Raw genomic sequence first — 24,583 nt, 5'->3', positions numbered from 1 at the left:
ACTAGCCTCCATTCAGTCAGGCTTCTATTTGTGGCAGTCAGAAGAGCATGCTCAGATAGGTCTGATCAACTTTTAATGGTTTGAAACAGACAGGTCAGTAACAGATTTTACCCATAATACCAAGACCTCAAACAAACATACTGTCAGCTGCTAAGTCAGCAAGTTGGAGGGGTAGAGAGATGAAAAAAACTAGAGGCAAAACATGTCTGACAAGTAATTTATTGTTTAAACTACAGACCGGAGGGGGAAAACAACCTTCATACACAAAAGCCACAACCAGAGTGATGTCAATCTTCATGACGGTGGGACAAAAAAAAAATTCTAATGAATTACTGGTCCATCCATTTCATCTGAAAGCAGTCTGTAACCAGGTTCATGCTGCCCTGAGTGCAGCATTAAGTATTGCCCAAAACTCTGCTTCAATGCAGTATTACTTGTCAGTGATCGGTAGTTTCTATAAAATCACTTTTTCATGCGCTGCAGGTAGCCATGCTCACCGGCCACTGATTGACAGCTTTCCCCCCCATACCATGCATAGGGAGAAAGTGGTCAATCAGCAGTGGGTGGCTGGTAGTGCATGCTGTAGCCCCTCCAAACCCCAGCGATTGGCATCTTTCTAACTTTGCGCAGTATGGGGAGCCTCCGCTCATGAATATGAGCTTCAGAAGTTATTTTATACCAGAACTACTAGCCATTGACAAGTAATATAGCGTTGCCATCGGGGTCTCTGGCACTACTTTATACTGCCATCTGATAGGGCAGCAAAAAATAAAAAATACCAGATAAGCAACTCAGGTACTTTCAACGTGGCAAAAAGCTTGTCAATTCTATAGCTGAGCATTAACAAGCCTGCAACTCACCAGACATTGGTAGAGTTCTACAATTCATGTACAACATTCTGCGCTACAATCCTGGAATTAACCCTGTGCAGGCAGAATTGGCCCAGACCAGATGAATTACTGGCAAAGAAAACCCACCCACCCTGGCAGAGGTGACCAAATTAACAAAAAACACCATAAATACTGCAGAGAGTTTAAATGTTATACCAAGCAATGTGCGTGATGCTTATTTTGTGTGAACCATAGAAGTACTGAACAGAAGTTTCTGTTGCTTCTTCTTTCTCTTTCCTCCTTTATCAACTGTATAAAAAAAAATTAAATAAAATTTTTTGAAAAAAATAGTTACAGAAACTAGGCCAACCCACATGAAATAGATAGTTTGGAAAGTAATCTCACCAGATGGCGGAGTAGGAAGTGCAGTGTCCAGCTTTAGAAAGGCTGCCTCCATGGCTTCACTGAAAGAGTTCTGGAAGCTTGGTACAGGGACCCTCTCAGAACAGTCACTCTCCCCATCACTGTCTGCAGGTGCTGTGCTCACAACTGGATTTTCTATGGAATAAAAATATTTGGTCTAAATTTTGCCCAAATTCTGCACACGGCTGTATTTAGGATGCCAATTTCTGTGGCCATAGCCTATCATCCCCATACTGTAGCACTATGATTGGACATTTTCTGTGGGAATCAATGACCATCTCCTGTAGTATTGCAGACATTTTCCCCCAAAAAAACATTGCTCAGAGGAGAATACAGTGCTTCAAAGAGGGCTGTATAGGCTACGTGCCCATGGCTTTGGTGTGTGCAATAGTCCTCCTAACCCATACTAGATGACAAGCTTTGTCAATACTTACCTTTCTTTACTGCAGCCTTCGGCCACAACTCTGATTTTGCCTTGCCAACCCTTAGCATCTACAAAGGGCAAAACAAATAATTCAACTAGGGGGAAAAGTATTTTCGAAATACAATGTCTAAGAGTTCCCAAATGTTTTCCTATATATGTATCTCCACAATTGTCACAGACCTGAGCAAAGGAAGGAGACCTGGCATCATCCTCAAGGTTCCCATGGAAATCGATAGGGCTTTCATGGCCAAGAGTAGAACCTTCATAAAACATGAATCAGAAAATTAGAATAACCAATATTTCAGAAATTAAAATAAAGCTAAACAAGCCAGAGTTCTTACTAGTTTGAGAGGCTGGGCTACAGCTCAAAGAAGAAGGTGTTAAAGACCTCAGAGTATCTGCAATGGGCAGCAAAGAAAGTGAACCAGGCACTGTGGCTTCTGTCGCAGAACTGACTGTAGGGAACTGGTGAAAATTTTCAAGTGCAATATGCACTTCAGGATCTGTAAGATAAATGTAGAGTTCACGATTTGCTAGATAAGATTACATATTTATGCAGACACACCACGTAAACATTTTAAGACAACCCCTTATTGTATGGAAGCAGGCCAGGCTATCAGCTGATCGATGTGGTCTAGCTGCATCTGGCTATACATTTCCCTTGCAACAGCATGGCTGGCCCCATGGGTCTGAATAAGAAATATGAACATTTAAATGGTAACTAAAATTTCCAGCTTCTGACATATTATAGTGTAATGTCAGAAGTCTTGATCGCTGGGGCTCCGAGCACGGCGATCCACCAATCCGCAAAGCAGCAGGAGCGCTCAGGTGAGCTCTGAGCCACTTAGTTTCTGCTTGGCTTTTCTGGGAAAGCCGAGCAGTTGGTGTACGGGCTCAGACATTCTATTGTCTGTACACCAATTGCTCGGCTTTCCCAGAAAAGCAGATCAGAAACTAAGCAGCACAGAGCTCCCCAGAGCGCTTCAGACGTTTTGTTTTAGCGATCGGTGGGGGTCTCAGTGCTTAGACCCCCCGATTGATGAAGACTTCTGACATTGCACTAGGACATGTCAGAAGTTTTTGAAAGTTTAGTTACACTTTAAGGATAAAGATCTCTCCTATTCTCTCAAGTTCTTGTGATCAGAACTGCTACTTTGGAGAGGATGTTTCCTAGCAAGACAAAGAACCCAAAGAAAGCTTTGACCCAGTTTTGGCTGACAAAAAATGCATCAAAAACTACTGCTGTGTAACCAAGGCCTATAATCTGCAATGCCAAAAACGTTCATAGCCTGCAGTGCCCAGACTAGCTAAAGAATCAATTTTGCTCATGCTCAGCCTGGGTTGAGCCTGAACAGCTTTGAGACCAGTGGGAAAAAACTACAGTGTGTGAGTCGATCGCTACAAATGAGGCTGTATGTAAGGGCCAGTTCACACAGGTTTTTTTTTTTTTTTGCAAGTTTTTTTGACGCGCCAAAAAACGGATGAAAATGCCTCCCATTGATTTTAATGGGAGGCAGAGGCGTCTTTTTCCCACGAGTGGAAAAACCAGCTCGCAGGAAAAAGGGACATGCCCTAACTTCGGGCGTATACGCTTCTGACCTCCCATTGACAATGGGAGGCAGAAGCGTATTTCGCTGTGTTTTTTTGCCCACGGGCGAAAATCAGCGTGCAGGCAGAGCAAAATCTGCCTCAAAATTCCAAATGGAACTTGGAGGCACATTTTCCTCCTGCAAAAAACTGTGTGAACCCAGCCTAATTGCAGCAAGAAGCACCACTACAAAAACACTTTTATAAAAATGTAAACAGGGAGATGCGCTGCCAACATGATGAAAACTTATACATAAGATATTTGTGTGAAAGGAGCAAGTGAGCGCCCATTGAGCTGTCTCCCTGATCGGCGCTCGTTTACACAGCCCACGTAGGAGCCGTGTAATAGGACCATTAGGTCTCATGCACACGTCTACAATGCCAACGATCACGGTCCGCGATGTCGCGCACCACGGACAGCCAGCCGCATTTTCGGCCCCTGCTCCCTCACAAAGTATGGGAGACAGTCCATAAAAAGCAAAAGATAGGACGTTTTATCTTTTGCAGACGCTTTCTACGGCCCAGACACCTTCCCACAAATACGCGGGAAGGTGTCCGTGGTCAATAGAAATGAATGGGTCCGTAATTGCGGACTGCAATTAAGGAAGAAATCTACAGTTGTGTGCATGGGGCCTTAAAATATACAGTGGCTAGGAAGAGCTTCCTTGTCGGTTTCATTACCAGCCCCTGAAGAGATGTCTTATTACGGACTACTCCTTTGAGATTGACGTGGATCCCCCTTCAAAAGATAAGCTGTGAGTGGGAACTGCAGCCAGTGGCTGCTGCAGGGGAAGCGTACTATTACATGTTGGCCATTGAGATGAAGGTCTCAAGTTCACCAGAGTGGGAGCCACTCTTACAGAGTAGATATCAATGTGTGCACATAGAGGGGTGGGGTTGGGGTGGCCTAATAGAATATATGGACAGGGATATCTTCATGAGACAACCCCCCTTTAAGGGGGATGATTTTTAATTTATGTCAAACATCTATAAAATGACTGCAAATAAGCAGTGGTACAGCAAGATGCAGGTTAGATATTTTTACTGTAAAGAAACAAAATTAGATCTTACATTTTCCCTGCTTTTTGTTCTCCTCAATCTCAATCCTTTTCTCTCTGCGTCGCTCATCTCGAGCTTTCCGCTGACGTTGCTTTTTTCTCTTTTCCACTTCATCTAAATAATTTTAACGCACATTACAAAATGTTTATATGGATTAAATTAGAAATGTCACTTTACCACATTCTGCTTAGAGGCTCTGTCACCACATTATAAGTGCCCTATCTTCTACATGTTATGATCGGCGCTGTAATGTAGATTACTGCAGTGGTTTTTTATTTAGAAAAACTAACATTTTTTACGGAGTAATGACCTATATTAGCTTTATGATGAGTTTCCCAATGGACAACTGGGCGTGTTTTACTATTGACCAGGTGGGCGTTGTGGAGAGAAGTGCATGACGCTGACCAATCAGCGTCATACACTTCTCTCTATTCATTTACACAGCACAAAGTGATCTTACTAGATCACTTTGTGCAGCCACATACACACACACACTAACGTTACTGAAGTGTCCTGACAGTGAATAGACATCACCACCAGCCAGGATGTGATGTCTATTCACAATCCTGGCACTTCGGTAACATTTGTGTGTGATTTACAGCACAGCAAGCGTAGTCCAGCGAGATTACGCTGTAAACTGTCATTTAAAACGTGATTACGCTTGCTGTGCTGTAAATCACACACAAACGTTACCGAAGTGCCGGGATTGTGAATAGACATCACGTCCTGGCTGGTAGTGATGTCTCTTCACTGTCAGGACACTTCAGTAAGATCACTATATGCTGTGTATATGAATGGGGAGAAGTGTATGATGCTGATTGGTCAGTGTCATACACTTCTCTCCACAACGCCCACTTGGTCAAAAAGTAAAACACGCCCAGTTGGGCATTAAGAAAGTCATTAGCATAAAGGTAAAATAAGTCATAACTCCGTCAAAAATGATCATTTTTCTAAATAAAAAAACCACTGCTGTAATCTATATTACAGCGCCGATCACATTATGGAGAAGATAGGCCACTTATAATGTGGTGACAGAGCCTCTTTAATGCAACAAATAGCCCAAGATCCATTTTGAACACTAAGTCTAAACATAAGTAAAGAGGCGGTCCAGAATAAAGCCAAACATTTGATAGTCACTGACCCAGCTTCTACAAAACACCACTTTGCTCACCAGAAAAGTATGCCAGAGTTTCCTGTGAAACAGCTGGCGGTCCAAGTGCCATCTCACAAATACTGAATTCACAGGTAAGCGGAAGATGGCATAGGTAACGGTGACGTCTACGCACCTCCTGCAAAAGAAGGTAACATTTCAGTCACACTGCTGAAAACCATTTGCCACATATTTCCTTTCCTCAATATAAGTTTCCAATTTACCTCAGTCACTGTGAAGCCATCAATTTCAACCACTGCAGCTGTAATAGTTTCTGGACATCGTTCAAGACTGCCATATTCATGAACCAGGCATCGTACATTGACAGGGTGGAGATACACATGCTGTCCATCCACAGCTGCATGGACAACAGTCTATTAATTTTTTTTACTAATGGAATAAAAATGTACATTTTTTTTTTTTTTTTAAATGGGCATGCACGCACCTTGGTAAAAGTAGTAGTAATGCGGGTTTGCAAGTTGCCCAGAGTCCAAAGGAACAGCTTCCAGATGACTGCCTAAAGTAAGGGTTGAATCATCTGCAGGGCCAAAATCACAGCCATCAGCAGACACATGTTCCACATGTGCCTGAACTGGGGCTGTACAAAGTTCCTCATCCAGTGGGTCAATTGTCTCTTCAAAAGCAGAGAGGTACTGCACCACCTATGTATAAAAATAGATAATGTATTTATTCATTGACCTGCACTTGTCGAAATTGTCCAAAAAGTCAGTCAAGAGGCATAAAGTGTACCTAACCTTTCAAAGTAAGCGGTCATATGAGGAATAACACTATTTCTGGCTATTAGATGACTTGTATTTTGATTTTTTTAAGCAGTTTTCCCCTCTGCAGGCACTCTAATCCTCATTTTTCTCTGAGTGAACGGGTGGAGCTCTAACAGCTATCATGTCTTCTATACACAGCACACAGAAGAGAATCCTGCTCTCCTACCTCTATTACGTATACAGAAGCAGTATGGATGACGTACTGAGCAGTAAAACACTTACTAGAAGCTGCAGCATGTCAGTCTCTGCCTCTTATTCTGCTCCTGCTTTCTCCTACCACCCCACCCCTCTCCATAGACTTCTATGGGCAGCTGTATTAGGGTATGTGCACACAATCAAAAACGTCTGAAAATACAGAGCTGTTTTCAAGGGAAAACAGCTCCTGGTTTTCAGACGTTATTTAAGCCATTCCCGTTTTTCGTGCAGTTTTTTACGCCCATTTTTGTTGCGGTTTTTCTATAGAGTCAATGAAAAACCGCTCCAAAAACGGCTCAAGAAATGACATGCACTTCTTTGTGGGCGTCTTTTTACACACCGTTTTTTGAAAATAAGGCGTAAAAAACCTGTTGGAACAGAACGCCGTATTTATCATTGAAATCAATAGGCAGATGTTTGCAGGCGTTCTGCTTCCGATTTTTCAGGCATTTTGAGGCGTAAACGCCCCAAAATACACCTGAAAACACTACGTGTGCACATACCCATAAACTGGTGACAGCCTCTTTAAGCAGTAAATTCAGACTGAGGGAAGGGAGTCAAGTGGAGAAAGAGGCTTTTTTTTGTGTAATAAGATTACAAAGTCTCATTCGCTTGTACTATTGATTTATGCAAACTTGGTTGAAAAGTTAGTGACCATTTAGACATTTGATACAACGTTAAACCGTGTATTAGCACGTTTTTTAAATGCTACTCAGTAGGATCAGGTCACTGACAAGAATACTTCCAATTTTGAATGTGACGAGTGTTTAAACTACATACAAGTGTGACAAACATCAAAGTAATCCAACACCTACCTTACGATCCAAGCCTGGATTTCTTTCTTCAACCTTTGTCTCCAACGTCAAAGCCTCCATAGAAACTGTAGCTGCTTCAACTTGAAGTCTGAGATTCTGAAGACTATCCTGACGTTCCTATTATAAGTCAGAACAGATGCTTAATGAATTATGACTCTCATAGACCACCCAACAACTTCATGTACTCACAAGATGTGCAGAATTGGTCTCACATTGAAAAAAAATAAATTTATAGTGCATATTATTAGAGACCAGACCACTTTTCCCCAAAACTCCCACAAACGACTCTAAAGAATTGCTTGTTTCAGCACTCACCGTCAACTCCTGAATGGCAGCTTCTATAAAACAGACTTCTGGGGTTTCCCCCTCAATACTGTACTGCTCTAGCAGTGCTGCTTTCTCCTTTGAAATCACCTGGTGGAGGATCTGGTCTTTTGAGGCCACGAGAAGCTTGGAAAACAGGGTATGCACCTCATCTAGAAGAAAAAGAAATCAGTTACGGTTAGTTATTTTTTTAAATTGGAACTTGAATTTTAATAACACAAACAAATGGGGTATTGTTAACCAGTTAGTGACCGGCCCAGTCTTTTGACGTCGGTCACTAACGGGCCTTATTCCGATGCCATAGACTTTTTACGCCGCGGCATCGGAATAAGTAAACAGAGCAGGGAGATGTCAAATCTCCCTGCTCTCAGCTGCCAGACGTAGCGGAGGGCTGGGGGCGTCCCTGCTCTGCAGTGTGAGATTGATATTAGTATCGATGTCACCCGTTTAACCCCTCAGATGCGGTGCTCGATAGCGAGCACCGCATCGGAGTGGTTTTGGAGAGAGGGAGGGAGCTCCCTCTCTTCCCACCGGCACCCGGCGATAAGATCGCCGAGTGTCTCCCCCATGGCAGCCGGGGACCTAATAAAGGCCCCCAGGTCTGCCTGTAATGAATGCCTGCTAGCTCATGCCGCAGGCATGACCTAGCAGATGCCTGTCCATTTTAAACGGATAGGCAGTAATACACTGCAATACAGAAGTATTGCAGTGTATTATAATAGCGATCGGAGGATCGCATAGTGAAGTCCCCTAGTGGGACTAGTAAAAAAAAAGTAAAAAAAAAAGAAGTTTAATAAAGTTAATTTTAAAAAGTCGCATCTACTCCAAAATGGTACCAATAAAAACTACAAGTCATCCCGCAAAAAAAAAGCCCTCATACAACTGCATCGGCGAAAATATAAAAACGTTACGGCTCTTCAAATATGGAGACACAAAAACAAATAATTTAAAAAAAAATGCGTTTTTACTGTGTAAAAGTAGTAAAACATACAAACCCTATACAAATTGGGTATCGTTGCAATCGTAACAACCCGCTGAATAAACTTGTGTTATTTATACCACACGGTAAACGGCGTAGATTTAGGACGCAAAAAAGAGTGGCGAAATTCCCGATTTTTTTCTGTCCCCCCCACCAAAAAAAGTTAATAAATAATATGTACCTAAAAATGGTGCTATTAAAAAATACAACTTGTCCCGCAAAAAACAAGACCTTATACAGCTATGTCGACGCAAAAATAAAAAAGTTATAGCTTTTGGAATGAGACGATGGAAAAACTTAGCCTGGTCATTAAGGTCTAAAATAGGCTGGTCATTAAGGGGTTAAAGTAAGGGCAGTTTTCAGAGCTCAACTTGCAGGGTCCTAAGTTTGGCAACTGCACAAGTCCTGCTGAACATATGACCAAATGTATGCAACAGACATTTGCATACGTCTGCCTATTATAGATTTTATAAAAAAAATTAAGTACTCATTTGGCATAGGATTGGCAAATTCTTCAAAACTTTTTTTAATCTTAAAGTTTGATTTTTGTACTCCCCGTAAAATCACATTGAACACAGCACAGGACCTTGCCACTGGGAGGCAGACACTAGGTAGTAAAAGTGTTGGCTCCGCCCAGGCAGGCCATACCCCTCCCACTGACACTAAACTAATCTGTTTGTACAAAAAGAAGTAGAACAAAACCGCATATCCAGGGAGAACAACCATAACCCAAGCCCCGGGCCCAAAACAATAAGTAAGAGGGCGGGATCTGTTTCCCAAATAAATTCAATGAGCGTACAAAAATAAAATTCTCGTTAAGATCAACTGGGGACAGCACCATGGGACGTCCGACAGTAGTAGAGGGTGGGCAAAAATAAAGTTACTGTGCGACCCGCATAAGACAGCAGCTTGGAGCATCAGAGGAAGCCAGAGAATAAAATTGCATGGAACGCCATGAAAATATGCACCAAAGCCCAGATAGCAGCCTTTCAAACGAGACCGAAACTTGTCATAGTTCCCAGGATGCATCGACAGCCCTCATGGAATGGGCTGTAACCCAAAAGGACCAATGGGATTCCAGGATAAGACCTAATCCAACGAGCCCCTAAGCTCTTGAATGGCCCTTCGGGTTCACAAAGTCATAGCATCTGAAGGATTTAAGCTGCTGGAAGGTAGATGCTAACCGCTCTAGCCACATAAAGGGAGTGAAGCGCACGCTACCACAGGTGGAATGGGGAGTGTCACCAACGATGTGAAAGGCAGAGACCCCTTTCAGGAGAAAGGATGGGACCAGTTGGAACACCACCTTATCCTTGGGGATGACCAAGAAGGCAGACCTATAGGATAGCACTGCTAGTTCTAAAACACACCTAATGGAAGTATTAGCCACCAGTAAAGCAACCATTCAGGAAATAAAACGGAGTGAAATGCTTTACGATGGCTGAAGTGTGACACCTGGAGGGCTCCAAGAACCAGATTGAGATCTCCGTGCTCAGAGGGATGACAAAAAAGGAGGGTTGGCATGTGCTACCCCCTGCAAGAAGGTCTTCACCTGGAAACAGAAGAATAGCATATGCTAAATAAAAAGTGGGTGAGCGGAAACCTGGCCCTTCAGAGAAAATCGGCCCAAACCCAGACCAGACTAAGACCATATCCTAGGGGTGGAGCACACCAAAAGATGAAGTCTCACCAACGTAAATATGCCTTCCTTGTCCGATGGTACACCTTAGCAACCTGAGATTTTCTGGCCTTCAATATAGTCTGTATGACAAGTTCAGAAAGACCACAGAATCTCAGAACTGTGGCTTTAAAGGGTAACTAAGCTGTCAAACTTCTGTTATGTCATAGTGACGTCAGAAGTTTTGATCGGTGGGGGTCCAAGCACTGAGACCCCCACTGTGAAAGAATGATACTTCGAGAACGTAGTGTGTTTTTGCTGTGTATAAGAGAATCTTTGCTGGATAACAAAGAAGTTGACTTGACAGCTTTAACACTTTCTGACTAAGGGTATGTTCACACGCAGAGTCAAAAACGTCTCAAAATACGGAGCTGTTTTCAAGGGAAAACAGCTCCTGATTTTCAGACTTTTTTTTGTGCCACTCGCGATTTTCGCTGCGTTTTTTACGGCCGTTTTTGGAGCTTTTTTCAAGAGTGTCTATGGAAAACTGCTCCAAAAACGTCCTGCACCATTTTTGCGGCCGTTTTTTTACGCGTAAAAAAAATGCAGTGAAAAACGCTCCGTCGGAACAGAATGCCGTTTTCCCATTGAAATCAAGGGGCAGATGTTTGGAGACGTTCTGCTTCTGATTTTTTGGCCGTTTTTGGCCCAACAAAAAGGTCGCGTGAACATACCCTAAGGGAAAAAACAGACTCAAGACCACATCCTCCACAGAAGGTGATAAAGGAGAGATGACTACTAAAATAAAATAATCCTAGATAATGAATTCATAGAAAATATTCTGAATGTAATGTAAGGTTTTGTGCAAACCCAAGAGAAATTATAGCGGATGTAGTAAAATCGCAGTCTAAAAGCTGAATATACAAAAATAGATATTGGGATGCACTCCTCAATCAATTGGCGTGGTGCTAGTAAGGTAGGGACGAGAATCCCACAATATTGAAAATATACAACCCCAGCACTCACAGAGGTACGCAAAAGATCCAGATGCAAACAAATTTTAAGTTTTATTGCAACAAAAGATGGTAAAGTTGAGGTGGAAAGCGACTTGGTAAGACGTTTCGGCCGAACCTCGGCCTTTGTCACGGTCGCTGTAAGACGATATCACTGGTATGGGTTGTCCGCCGGATATTCCCTGTGTCACAGCGACCGTGACAAAGGCCGAGGTTCGGCCGAAACGTCTTACCAAGTCGCTTTCCACCTCAACTTTACCATCTTTTGTTGCAATAAAACTTAAAATTTGTTTGCATCTGGATCTTTTGCGTACCTCTGTGAGTGCTGGGGTTGTATATTTCTAAAAGCTGAATATAAACTCCCTCACATTGTACGGAAGGGAGCATTTGCCATCACATGCAAAGTGACATTAATATGACACTTCTTCCGTGAACCCCTTTAAGAATAAATATGAATGAATCTGGAGCAACTGTTTGATGTTGAATTATCCACAACACCACCGATCACTAAAACGAAGCAGCAGAAGCGCTCGAGTGAGCGAAGAGCCGCTTAGTTTCCGATCGGCTTTACTCAGAAAGTCGATGCCACTGTGTACGGGCTCATAGACTCTCTAGAGTCCGTACACCACTACATCGGTTTTCCGAGAAAAGCTGATCAGAAACCAAAACGGCTCAACGCTTACCCAAACGCATCTGCCACTTAGTTTTAGCAATCGGTGGGTGTCGGTGCTCAGACTCTCACAGATCAAAACTTATGGCACGTCACTGACAGGTCAGAAGTTTACTGAAAGTTTAATTACCCTTTAACAACCCCACCACTTAAAGCTGAGGTAAAGTGGGGTGGAATAGTGGACCTTGGGAAAAGAGGTAGTGTTGCAGCAGAAGGCACCAAGGGGTGTAGGCAAGCAGATTGACTAGGTCTGTGTACCAGGCCCAGCGAGGCCAGTCTGGGTCAACCAGAATGCCCTCTGCCTTGATCTGCTTGAGAGCTCTGTAAAAAAGCAGAAGAGGTAGGAGAAATAGGAGGGAGAACCCACCCCAAGGAGTAACAAGGGCATCGATTACAAGAGCACTTGCACCTTGTGGTAAAGTGAAGACGCAAAGCGTCCTGGATGTCTGGAGTGGCTCCATCTTCGTGAGATTTTGGTGAAAATGTCCAGACGAAGCAACCAGTCTCCCGGTTCCAGCCTCTCCCGACTGAGGAATTCGGCAGCATAGTTGTCCACCCCCAGAACAGGGACGTGACTGCCCAGTGGGGAATACAAGAGACTCCCACATGAGGCGCCCTGCTCCCGCACTGATGCTTTAGATAGGTGACTGCAGTGGAGTTGTTGGTCTGAACCTTTGTCAACCCTAGAGAAGGTGTCCAGGGCCATATTCCTGAAGCACTGTCATTAAAGCCACGGGGACCAGTTGTCTGGAATTCTCCTGGGAGTAAGGCATGCTAGGAGAGTAACTTCCACACTGATTAGATGTGACAGCTCCCCTGAAGTGGGGGGGGGGTGGACCCCCCTAGAAAACAGTAAACAAAACAGAACCCTGGGAGTTGACAGACTCACGCAAATCTGAAGAGGATGGCGCTGACGCAGCTATAGAACTGACAGAAGAGATGCCACCATGCTGGAGAGAGAGATGCCTGCACAGGAGAAAAAAGAAAAAAAAAGAAAAAGAAGCCCGCGTAGAGGAAAATTCAAGCCCTGGCCCCTCAGCAGCCAAGCGTTCGATATGTTCAGAAAACTCACGTAACTAGATTGGGTGGGGAAACCACCAAGAACTTTGCAGCCTAGTCCTCCAAGTAGGAAGGGACTAAAGTAAGGAGGCCCAAGCAGCACCGTGGCCAACGTCACCACAGTGAAGTATCAGCGCCCCCCCTTTTTTTTTATTTTGAAGGCCAACAAGGATTTAGACTGCAGGGCCATGACTGACAGTGATACCACATAGGCCAAGGTGAGGGATATTGTCTACCCATATACTCTCCAGCATCTTCGGGTGAGCACAGGGTCACCTCTTCTATATACAGTAAGATTACCAGCATGCCATCTGTGGAAGCATAAACAAGTGTTGTGACCGGTAAAGGAGGAAGTACAGTGCAGGATACAGCTTGGTTTACTGACACCCTCAGTGGGTTGACTAGGCTGTTAACTAGACTGACAGTCCACCCTGAACCTAAAAAGGGAGAGATTACAAATAAAACTAAAATCCTATGGACATTAGGCCAAAACTTACTAGCTCAGTCTGTGGGAAGGGTATGACCTGGACTCTTAACAAGTTTTTCTTAAAGTGTCAGCCTAATAGTGGCAAGAGCCTATAGCCATGGTGCTATGTCCCCCAATGATATGATCGAGAAATGAGGTCTCCTTACCTCCCAGGTGAATAGGCTCCTCCAGTTTCATCCACTTCGATTTAGGCATAGCCACCAGCACACCCTTTTCTCTTCTCATCAGCTGCATTGTAATGGTGTCCCCAACACCATAAAGTGGTCTCTCTGTGGAAACAACGCTGCGGACAAATCAAAAACTGTAAATAAGAATCATGAGCATCATTTTTCCTTGATAGGTAGTGGTTCAGAATGCACTGGACGAAGGCAGGTGCACGAATAGGGTCCCAACCCAATCGTATTTGAAGAAGTATTCGGCACACAAAATGTAGTTTTTAAATTCTTCAGGTTTATTGTATTTGATGCCAGAGGCTTAGTTTAGTGCGTGCGACGTTTCGGTCAGGAGACCTTCATCAGGCACTATTGGTGTACAAAATTTTACAAGTAAATATATTTGCATCATATAAACATATTTTTGGGGTTATTACATTATATCTTAGCCTTGAATATGGATATTGTGCCCAGAGCTAGGATGTCATCCATCCATATACATATATCTATATTTATGTATCCTTCTATACCAAAAAATATGTATATCATGTAAATCTCCACGATGTAGGAACTCTGTATGTATTTTGGTGAAATGAATCTGTTCTTACCTTATTTTGTACTTTTATCTTTTTATTTTAGTTTCATTTCTCTTTTCCTTTATGTCATGATATATGATTATTTACGTATTTATATGATGCAAATATATTTACTTGTAAAATTTTGTACACCAATAGTGCCTGATGAAGGTCTCCTGACCGAAACGTCGCACGCACTAAGCCTCTGGCATCAAATACAATAAACCTGAAGAATTTAAAAACTACATTTTGTGTGCCGAATACTTCTTCAAATCATTTTTCCTTGAGTTAAGCATCTGAAACTTTTGTATTTGAGCTATGTATTTTCTAAAACCATATGAATAACCTTTTTGTAGATATGTATTAAAGGAGTGAGAAGTGGTTTACTTTTCTCTGCATTCATTACAGAACACTAATCTATGTGACATTGTATATGAAATAGATCTTCATTTCCATTCTGCATGACACTTTGACTAAATTCACAATCCATTGTGGTTTCAAAAATTACCTTTTTAGGTCTTTTTTCAGAATTGAACTGTAGCAAATTGGGCATCTACTCCAGTCCTTTTCACTTAGCGACAGGTAGTGCAATATGCAAGCCCAGCAATATATATGCCCACATCGAGTGATCTTTGCAGCAATAGGAGGATACAGACATATAGGACAGGATGGCACTTCATGACTGGAGATGCGCTACAACACAAACAACATTTTCAAATTGAATAGCATTGCAGGGCTGGTGTGGGATTCATGTATCCAGTTCAGACTGATCCTAAAGCATTAAAGGGTTATTCTCATCTTCTAAAGTCGTGGCATAAGGCTAAGCAATGCCACCACTTTATGATCTGTGGGGTCCGATCTCACAAATCATGAAGCAGCTGGCGCACGAATTTAGCTCCGCATATCGGTGCGCTTGACTACCCTCTGTACAGGGGACGGTCCCATTCAAGTGATTAGACCTTATATTTTAACTTAAGGCTCTGCGGCAGAAATCTGAGGCGGACACTAAATTCTGCCGCGGATGTGCAATTTGATGTGCTACGAATCCGCATAAGTATTACCTCCATTCTATACAAAACAAGAAAAAATTCTCTGCTGCATTTGAACGGAATTACGTAAATCCCATTCACATGCACTGGATACAAAATGAGAATTTGATCAAATCCTGAACGTGTGAATGGGGTCATACTGGTAGGCCTCTTTCAGAATAAGCCGTCATGTGTGTACATGAGGAATAACACTCTGCCCATTATATGACTTGCATTCATTAGCATAATTTTTTCATATTAGAAGAAACCGCACTGCAAACTTACACCAAATAGCAAACTCTGCTTGATCCTAAAGCTTAGAAAGAATCCTTTAAATTGTTCCTCCAGTCTCAGACAGTTGCAGCATATCCACATATGTCTGATAGATGCAGGTCCCAGCACCTATGTCTAGAATTGTTATATAGCCAGGATGAGGCAGCTGCTGACTCCAGGCGAGGTCCAAGAGGTGGCATTCTCTTCTAGGGGACAAAATGCCGCCTCCGAAAGTGCTGCTGTTTCCATAACTCCCAATGAACAGAATGAAGAGAGCTGCGAGCATAAGTGGCCCCCTCTCCACTTAGTCCCTGCCAGTAAATCCCCCATTCTAGATAAAGGTGCAGGTCTCAGAGCTGGGATCCGGATCTACTACGCATTTAAGGCATATACTGTAAATAGGCCATAATTGTCAGACATGGGAATAATCCTTTAAGAGCACTGAGGTTTACAGGGTTACTAGTTTAATATTTAATCAGTGCTATTAAGAAAGTAGAAAGCATGGACTACTTACCACTTGCTCCACCAGATCCCAGCTGACAAGCACGTCAGGATCAGTGAAATGTACACTGTAATCGTGATCCTCAGACACCACAAACTGGCAGCTAGAACGACAAAAGAATGAATGCATGTAGCTAGACTTGTATAGAATCAACACACTCCAAATGCCGGGAGTCGGACCCCCAACAAGCAGATATTGATGGCCTATCCTGAGGATAGGCCATCAATTTCTTACAACTGGAAAATCCCTTTAGAGAGACAGGACATTGAACATTCCTAGTGAGCAGTCTTGAGATATATATATATATATATATATATATAAAAAAATAAGAGTACAACAGACAAGAAGCCGCCGGGTTTGGCAAAAAAGTGTATCTTGCCAATGTATTATGGCAAATGCACGGTTTTCAGAGATTACAAACGGAGAACATACTTGGCTTGCAAAAACAACTCCTTGTTGAATGGTTTGTGGCCCCACTTGTTTCTTCTTCCCCAATTTCCTTGTCCATCTCTATGAGCTCCAGGATGACCACGTGGCTCATACGTAAAGTTCAACAAATGGTTCAAGCTTATTTTCTTAGGTCCTGAATACTGGGCCGGGCTAAACTCTGCCCGTTGAGTTTCTGCTACCTGCAAACAAGAAGTGGTGTAAATTTTCAGATGCAAACAATCATATGCCATATCCCTGGGAACTCAGACAAGTAGTATGGCGGCTATCTTAATGTCTCATTGGTGGCAATGAAACAATTATTTTCAGTAATCGTGCATAAAATATACGCAATTCCTCATTTAACTTCTCACCTCTTCTCTTCTTCCATATGTGTATTGTTTAGAGCCACCTCTCTGAGGGGGAACCTTGTTAAAAGTCTTGCTTTTCTGTGGACCGGGGCGGCGGGTCTGACCGGCACAGCTCTCATTTTTGGGGCAAGAATTTTCACGCTTGCGGCTATAGCGCTGTTTTGAGCTACTGCCATTTTTTCCATCTAAAATTCAGATAAATGCAGTAAATAACAGTACCATAGGTCACAAGCTACAATTAAAGGCTCGAGCAAAAAAAATTATCTACAGCAGGAAGTCTTTACTAGTAGATTGTGGATCAGACAATATATTGTAGTTATTGCAAATGTCTAGGCTCATCGGATCCCTGGTTCCTGCGAGATATATCGGCTATATGGGATATAGAAAAGCTAGAGATGGGCCCGATATCACTGCAAGGTAATACATGCTACTAGAGCCAATGACAGCTCCTTTTCAAACAATTAGCTATGGTCACGCTAGCCTTTTATTGGGTGGCAGTAATGCATTAAGCGATCCAAAAGTCCATCAAGAAGAAATTACTACAAAAAGTTGGTGGGCAGGGCGTCGTAAGATCTACCGTATCAGACTAACAAACCAGTTGAGCGAATTCCTGATGAGGATGTAAACTGATGCGTTTTTCCAACACCAATGCATTCCTTTGAAAAAAAAAACATCTAAACGAAGTCTACATATGACAACATTACTCAAGTTCAAGTGGGGAATTAAAAAGAATAGGATTGTGAAAGTGTTAATTTTCTTTTTATCCCCTTGAAGTAAACAAGTTTACACAGGGTTGTGACACTATCTGCAACAGCACAACTGGGTGGAGCAATATCAGAGTGACATCCTCATGTAACCAGATCAGATAGTAACGTCACGTCAGGCAACATGACCGTCCAGAATGCAGTGGAGAAAACAACCGCCGGTTTGGCCCTGTTCAGTTTATTTGCAGGCAGATTTTGACCTGCCTGCAAATTCTTGCCGCGTTATTTGGCCGCAGCCATTGAGCGCAGGGGGCAAAAAATGCTTTCTCTGCCTCTCATTGATTTCAGTGGGAGGTTAGAGGTGGAACTGCAGCAAGAAAGAGCATGCAGTTTGTTTGTTTTTTTACCGTGAGCGGCTAAAAACCACCTCCGCCTCCCATTGAAATCAATGGAAGGCGCTTTGACGTTTTTTGCAATTAATTCCGACGAGGTTTCCGCGTCCAAAAACTCTGAACAAGGCCTAACGAAGCTTTGCATCGGTCTGTCTTGTGTCTAGTCTGCATACTTAATGTCCAAAACAGAATCCGATCAGACTAAGGTCTCTTGTACACGACCGTTGTGCCACTCGGGCAGTTTGACAGCGTCCGAGTGGCACCCGATGTTCTATCTTTCCTCGGATCGAAGACTATGTCCTATTTTTCCTCGGATCACTGACGGGACTCGGACGGCACACTTGGTCGTGTGTATGAGCCGTAAAGGCAAAGCAGGAAGACCTTTCCCCAAAGTTCTCCCATTTCTTTGTCTGTTCTCTAAAGCGTTGTTCTCACAGTGCAGATTTGCATGTATTTTATAAGCCAAAACCAGGATTGGAACGTAAACAGAAGGAATATATAAAGGAAGACCTTATAAGTCTGCTTTTCGGGATCCAATTTTGGCTTTAAAAAAAATACACGCAAAACCAGCACGGTCTGAACAAGTCAGCAACCTCTGGCAAGCTAGCTGTTAAACTACAACTCCCAGCATGCCCTGACAGCCAAAGTCTATTATACTAGCCAAAGGATGGCAGGGCATGTTGGGAAATTGCCGACCCCTGCCCTATACTGATCTCAGGAATCGTAACCAGAGGCATTGTTTACATGCGTTACCTATATGGGGATACCAGACTATGTGCGAATTAGATCTCCATCACAGCTCATCAGACTTCTGAATGAAGCTTTTTCCTACATGTAAAGTGATCGATCTGTCACTCTCGTTTAGCCGCCTAGGAATTTACCAGTCAGGATTAGGAAATGCGGCGGGAAACCCCCCATATAGAAACTAATAGCAGGCATATCTGTCGTCACCCAGAAACAGATACAGGATGGAATTGCGACAACGCGAGGGCCTGTAGTTGTCATGCTGAAGTTCTGATGCCAGGTAGAAGTAATCTTACATAACCAGCCACACTACCTCCACGATCTAAAGTCATCACTTGTTTTATTAGATCTACACCCGTAGCCTAGCAGCCACCATTACAGGCCCAGTGAGCAGACACATACAGGATCATTACCATTCTTGGGCTTAGAGTCCCCGGAAGGCCCCGTAGAGCCCGAACGGTTCTGGGTTTTGCCGGTGTTGTTGGATCCGGGATCCATGTCTGTGGTTGAGCTCAGCGGCATAGACCGCAGGGAGAGCGGGGGTAACGCCGTGCAGGGGCCGCCTTGGAGCCAAGAGCATGGCGTTCAGAAGCTGCGGGTAACGGACAGCGGGATTCATGGCGACATCTTGATATCCAACCAGAAGAGAAAAGAAAATAAACAAGGGAGGCCGAGAGGAGGATTATGGGTCTGGAGCGGGGAGCGCTGGGCCCCAATGGAGGGTGTCGGTGATTCGGGCCCGCTAGAGAGCAGTCAAACTCGAGACCAGCAGGCCTAACTAGAGACGTAATGAGGAGGAGGAGAAGAAAAAGAAGGCCTCGTCAGGAGCAACAGCCCCAAAGGACGTAGTGACTCCGAGAGCAGGCGGCCCCAGGGAGCGGGTTGGACCCGGTTAGTGTGAGTCCTGAGGGGACTCACTTGTCTGCTTGCTGTAGGATTCCCCCCCGCTCCCGTGAAGGAGCAGACAATCGTAGTCGCGTCTGTAATGGCGACTGCCCGCCTGACGGTTTCACGTCCCCGGATGACGAGTTTTCTACAAAGGGGTGTGGCTCAGTCGCGGGACTTCTGGGACATGTAGTTTCTGGCCTGTGAAGTCTGTGATAGAATTTGTCACACGGCACAGAGGTCACCAGCTCTGGGATCGGTAGTATGGTCGCTCCTATTAATTTTGTGAGCCGCTGGTGTCTGTTTCCATGGAGGAGTGTGAGTCTCGGCTGTCAGCGCTTCCACCAGACGCAGGCCCCTGGGAAAGAGACTCACTTCGGTTTCCAGACTGTGCCGGAAGAGGAGAAGGGAGAGAGAGGTAAAGACTCAGCGCTTATGTCAGACGTGGATATCACAGCAGACTTGCCGCAGATTTCAGTTTTTGCATTGCAAAGGCTGAAATCCGCTGCTTCTCCGCAACAAACTGTGCATGCTGCGGAGTGTAATTTCTGCACCGTAGCCTAAATTCCGCACTGTTATTTTCCGCAACGTCTAAACTAAGTGACCTAAGAAGTTATAGAAACCAAAGGGAAAAACGGCTGCTGCGGATTCCGCAGTGGAATTCTGCCACGTCTGAACATGCCCTTAGGGTGTAGCGTGCTGCAGACACATTAGCCTTGAGCGCTTGTAGCGTGAAACGGTCGTTGGCTTTTCCACATCAGACAGACCGAGATCAATTTCAATAAATCCTTTTATTGCCGCATACGGTGAGTGCCTCGTGCTTTCTACCTTCTACACATTCTGCTACGGTGCAATACTTATACTTCTGTGCCCGAAACCGTACACCACAATACCAATATTCGATACTAAGCTGTGAGGCCGCACAGCTTAGTATTATAACACATGAATGTAGTCAGAGTGGGGCTGCGGCAGTGTAATACAGCCATTGCCCAGCTCTTGAAAAATGTGATGCTGCCGGCACTGAAGACAGAGAACATGGCGAGCGCACTGCAAAATACCCCCATGTTCTGTCTTTAGTGCCGACATGGCCACTCATTAGTGCAGCGCCGGCCACATCATCTCATGCTGACCACGCGCACACACACTTGTTGTCAGGAGCAGGGCAATGGTTGTATTATACATCCGCACTCCCGCTCTAACGGTGGAGATCAGAGAAACCTCTGATCGCCGCCGCTATTCCTTTGAATGCCGTGATCAAAGCTGACCGCAGCATTCAAGGGGGAAATAAGAAGGGGGATGCCCCTTGGATCGAGTCAAAGGGAACACCTGTGATGCGATTGAGGGGCATACCATATATGGGCAGACAGCCCAGGGTCCATTGAAGGACCCCACGGCTGTCTGACCATATTTCCTGTTAGGGAATACTTAGGTATGTCCTAACAACTGCCTGTGTACGATCAGTATATAGATATATGCCAGGACATTAAAGTTTAAAAATAAAAAAAGTAATTTTAAATTAAAAAACAAACAAAAAAAACACACATTTTTTACAATAAACATTAAAACAAAAGTCTCAATACATAAAATATACACACATTCGGTATCGTCGCGACTGTAATAACCTGCACAACAAATTTATAGCGTCATTTATGTGTACGCTGTAAAAAAAAACAAAAAACTTCTTTCTTTCACTTATTAATGTGAGGCATGAGGTGTGATGAACCTCCATGTGCCTCACATTAATAGTAATTAACCACATCATGTACTTCATGCATTAACCCAATGTTGTCCATTATGGCTGAGGTACATGATGGTTTAATTACTATTAATGTGAGGCACATGGAGGTTAAAAATTCATCACACCACGCACCTCACATCAGATAATGAAGAACTTTTTTTTTTATTATTATTTTTGGCAAAGTAGCGTTTTGGTATCGAGTATAGGGATGGACGATGCATCGAAACTTCGATACTGTTTCGATACCCTGCACCCCCAAACGGTTCGATACCGTTATTTCATGTATTTCGATACTAAGCTGTGCGGTCGCACAGCTAAGTATAGTTATACATGAATGTATGAGAGCGGGGCTGCGGCTGTGTAATACAGCCATTGCCCCGGTCAGCATGATGTGATGCGCTGCACTAATGAGCGGCGGCACTGAAGACCGAACATTGCGGGCGCACTGCAAAACACCCCCATGTTCTGTCTTCAGTGCCGTTGCAGCCGCTCATTAGTGCAGCGCCGGCCGCATCACCTCATGCTGACCGCGCCCGCACTTAATGTCAGGAGCGGGGCAATGGCTGTATTACACAGCCGCAGCCCCGCTGGCGGAGATCAGAGAAACCTCTCATCTTCGCCGTTATTCCCCTGAATCAAAGCTGACTGCAGCATTCAGGGGAAAAGGAGAAGGGGGGGATACCCTTTGGATCGCGTCACAGGTAATTCCTGTGACGCGATTGAGGGACATACCATATATGGGCAGACAGCCCAGGGTCCATTGAAGGACCCCACGGCTGTCTGACCATATTTCCTGTTGTTAGGGCATACTGAGGTATGGCCTAACAACTGCCTGTGTACTATCAGTATAGATATATGCCAGTACGTTAAAGTTTAAAAATAAAGTAAAAACATAATGTAATGTTAAATAAAAAAATACATGTACACATTTTTTACAATAAACATTAAAATAAGTCTCAATACATAAAATATTCACATATTCGGTATTGGCACGGCCGTAATAACCTGCACATCAATTTTTTTTCGTCATTTATAATGTTTACGCTGTGTGCTTTCTTTCACTTATTGTGAGGCACGAGGTGTGATGAATTTAACCTCCATGTGCCTCACGTTAATAGTAATTAACCCCATCATGTACCTTACACAATAACCCATTATGACTGAGAAACATGATGGGTTAATTACTATTAATCTGAGGCACATTCAAAATTCATCATCACACCTCGCGCCTCACATCAGAAAATGGAAGAACTTATTTTTTTTTATTACTGTTGGCAAAGTATCGTTTTGGTATCAAAATCGCAATACTACACACAGTATCGGTATCGAAGTCCAAATTCTGGTATTGTGACAAACCTAGTTCTACCCACCGCCTACTGGGCTATCTTCTGTTTTCTTTTAATAGATACCAATCAGATCACATTTTATTAGTAATCCATGCAGAAATCCAGGTAATTCCAAAGGGTTCACTTACTTTTTCTTGCAATTGTAGTAGATAGTACACAGGTGTGTGTGTGTGTGTGTGTGTGTGTGTGTGTTTGTGCGTGTGTGTATGTGTGTGTATATATATATATATATATATATAAAGAGTAAATATTACTTACCTCATGGCATGTGTTGCTTGCAATATGAAAATTGCATGCGATGTTATCCGAGACAGAATCACTGAAAATCACATACAATTTTACATGTTATTTTCTTCTATTTAGGGGTGGCTTCTTCCTCACTATCGCGTAATATCACGTGTTTTTTTTATTTTGTTTTTTTTAATTTTGCCAAGAAAATTTCAACTGATTATCCAGGGGGAAAAAAAAATCAACATTGTCAGTTCTCTTTAACAGGTTCCCGACCGCTGGCCGTAAATATACGGCCAGCGGTCAGGGTCTCTAAAGTCCGGCGTATAGTATATATACGGCCGCACTTCAGAGACTGTGCACGCGGGATCGCGTGCACACAGCTCTATGCCCTGGCTGTTGCTAACAGCCATGGGCACTGGGCAGAATGTCAGGGGTCAATCTTTTGGCCCCTGAACATGTGATCGCTGTGACAACCAATCACAGCGATCACATGCATTTCTGCATAGAAAACAGTGTGCACGCGATCGCGTGCACACAGCCCTGTGCCCTCGCTGTTACCAACAGCTCTGGGCACTGGGCAGAGTATCAGGGACCAATCTGATGGTCCCTGAACATGTGGTCGCTGTGAAAACCTATCACAGCGACCACATTTGTTTTATTTTGACTTTTCTGGCAGTAAATCTCCTGCCTCTTTTCTTCTCCTCAAACATTGTTTCAGTGTGAGGAGAAGAAGAGACTCGGGAGAATTGCTGCCAGAAGATTACAGTGAAAAAAAATACAGTTACACTATAAAACATTCTCTGTATAGATAGATTTCTATCTATCTATACAATCTATCTATCCATCTATCTTTTTTTCTATATATCTACCTTTCTATCTTTTATTCTATTAGAATAGGCAGGTAGGGAGTATATAATTATATATATATCCACATATATATAATATATATAGCAATAGCGGTTTATTTTTTTGTTAGCGGTAGTGTAGATATATATAGCATTTAGTTTGTGTGTTTTATAAAAAAAAAAAAAAATTTGTTGTGTTAGTGTTAGTTACGTTATGGCGAGGAAGTTGTTTAGCGCCGAGGAGGCATACGCCATGCTGTGGTCTGAGTCGGAGACCGCATCAGAGATGGCGTCCGAGATGGAACCTGTTTTAGGTAGTGACGATGACAGCGTCACTTCAGGTTCATCTTCAGGGGACGTTGTCCCTGATGCAGTCGAAACTGCAGAACATGAAAGCGCAGGGCCAAGTAGCGCTGTAGCACGGGAGAGCCTGGTCCCTCCAGTCCAGGCTCTTGTATGGGCACCTGCCCCATCTTTTGGGCCTAGAATCCACGGATTTACGGCCACTCCTGGCATAACCGTGGACAATACAAATTTTGTCCAAATGGATTACTTCCATTTATTTATAACGGACGACATCCTAAATCAGATTGTCCACGAAACAAATTTATATGCCACGCAATATATAAGGCAGAAACCTTCATCCACCCATGCCAGAGATTGGACGCCCACCAATTTGCAGGAATTAAAAAATTTTTTGGGGCTCACCCTAAATATGGGTATTGTAAAAAAGCCCTCCATTAGGTCTTACTGGTCAACAAGACCCGCCCAAGCCACCCCAGTATATTCTGCAGTAATGCCCAGGTCTCGTTATGAGACAATAATGAGGTTCCTCCACTTCAATGACAACGCACAGGCCCCCCCAAGTACCGATGCAAACCGGGATCGGTTGTTCAAAATAAGACCGCTAATAAATTCCCTGAATAATTTATTTCTGCAACTCTACACCCCTGAGC

The 24,583-nt window shown here is 43.5% G+C and overlaps 2 protein-coding genes across 2 annotated transcripts in view; one reads left to right on the top strand and one right to left on the bottom strand.

The window, feature by feature from the left end:
- Nucleotides 1-203: 203 nt before the first annotated feature.
- On the bottom strand, nt 204-19,740 carry RNF10 (ring finger protein 10). The gene is made up of 17 exons (XM_075831348.1): nt 18,996-19,740; nt 16,746-16,927; nt 16,378-16,574; nt 15,958-16,048; nt 14,651-14,835; nt 13,562-13,698; nt 7,581-7,741; nt 7,266-7,382; nt 5,919-6,135; nt 5,698-5,831; nt 5,495-5,612; nt 4,336-4,437; nt 2,019-2,180; nt 1,858-1,937; nt 1,688-1,745; nt 1,236-1,388; nt 204-1,139 (listed from the first exon to the last, which is right to left on the bottom strand). Exons 1-17 carry the CDS (start codon nt 19,102-19,104, stop codon nt 1,066-1,068), a joined length of 2,277 nt encoding a protein of 758 aa, XP_075687463.1. The 5' UTR covers nt 19,105-19,740; the 3' UTR covers nt 204-1,065.
- COQ5 (coenzyme Q5, methyltransferase) overlaps nt 19,291-24,583 on the top strand; it is a 34,033-nt gene continuing 28,740 nt past the window's right edge. Inside the window, exon 1 of the mRNA XM_075831358.1 lies at nt 19,291-19,885. Within this exon, the coding sequence (XP_075687473.1) occupies nt 19,732-19,885 (154 nt within the window). The 5' untranslated portion in view covers nt 19,291-19,731. The remainder of the gene's footprint in view (nt 19,886-24,583) is intronic.

The sequence above is a fragment of the Rhinoderma darwinii genome, chromosome 1 (assembly GCF_050947455.1).
Source record: "Rhinoderma darwinii isolate aRhiDar2 chromosome 1, aRhiDar2.hap1, whole genome shotgun sequence".
NCBI lineage: Eukaryota > Metazoa > Chordata > Amphibia > Anura > Rhinodermatidae > Rhinoderma > Rhinoderma darwinii.
The sequence above is the reverse complement of the archived record's forward strand: the minus strand, read 5'-3'. Positions and strand labels throughout refer to the sequence as shown.

Excerpts from the sequence above, each read along its gene's own strand:
- RNF10 (XM_075831348.1), bottom strand. The coding sequence starts at position 19,104 with ATGCCGCTGAGCTCAACCACAGACATGGATCCCGGATCCAACAACACC. Across the intron at positions 16,928-18,995 it reads GGACTCTAAGCCCAAGAATG|ATGGAAAAAATGGCAGTAGC; the intron begins GTAATGATCCTG and ends TCTGAATTTTAG. Across the intron at positions 16,049-16,377 it reads GAGTTGTTTTTGCAAGCCAA|CTGCCAGTTTGTGGTGTCTG; the intron begins GTATGTTCTCCG and ends TTGTCGTTCTAG.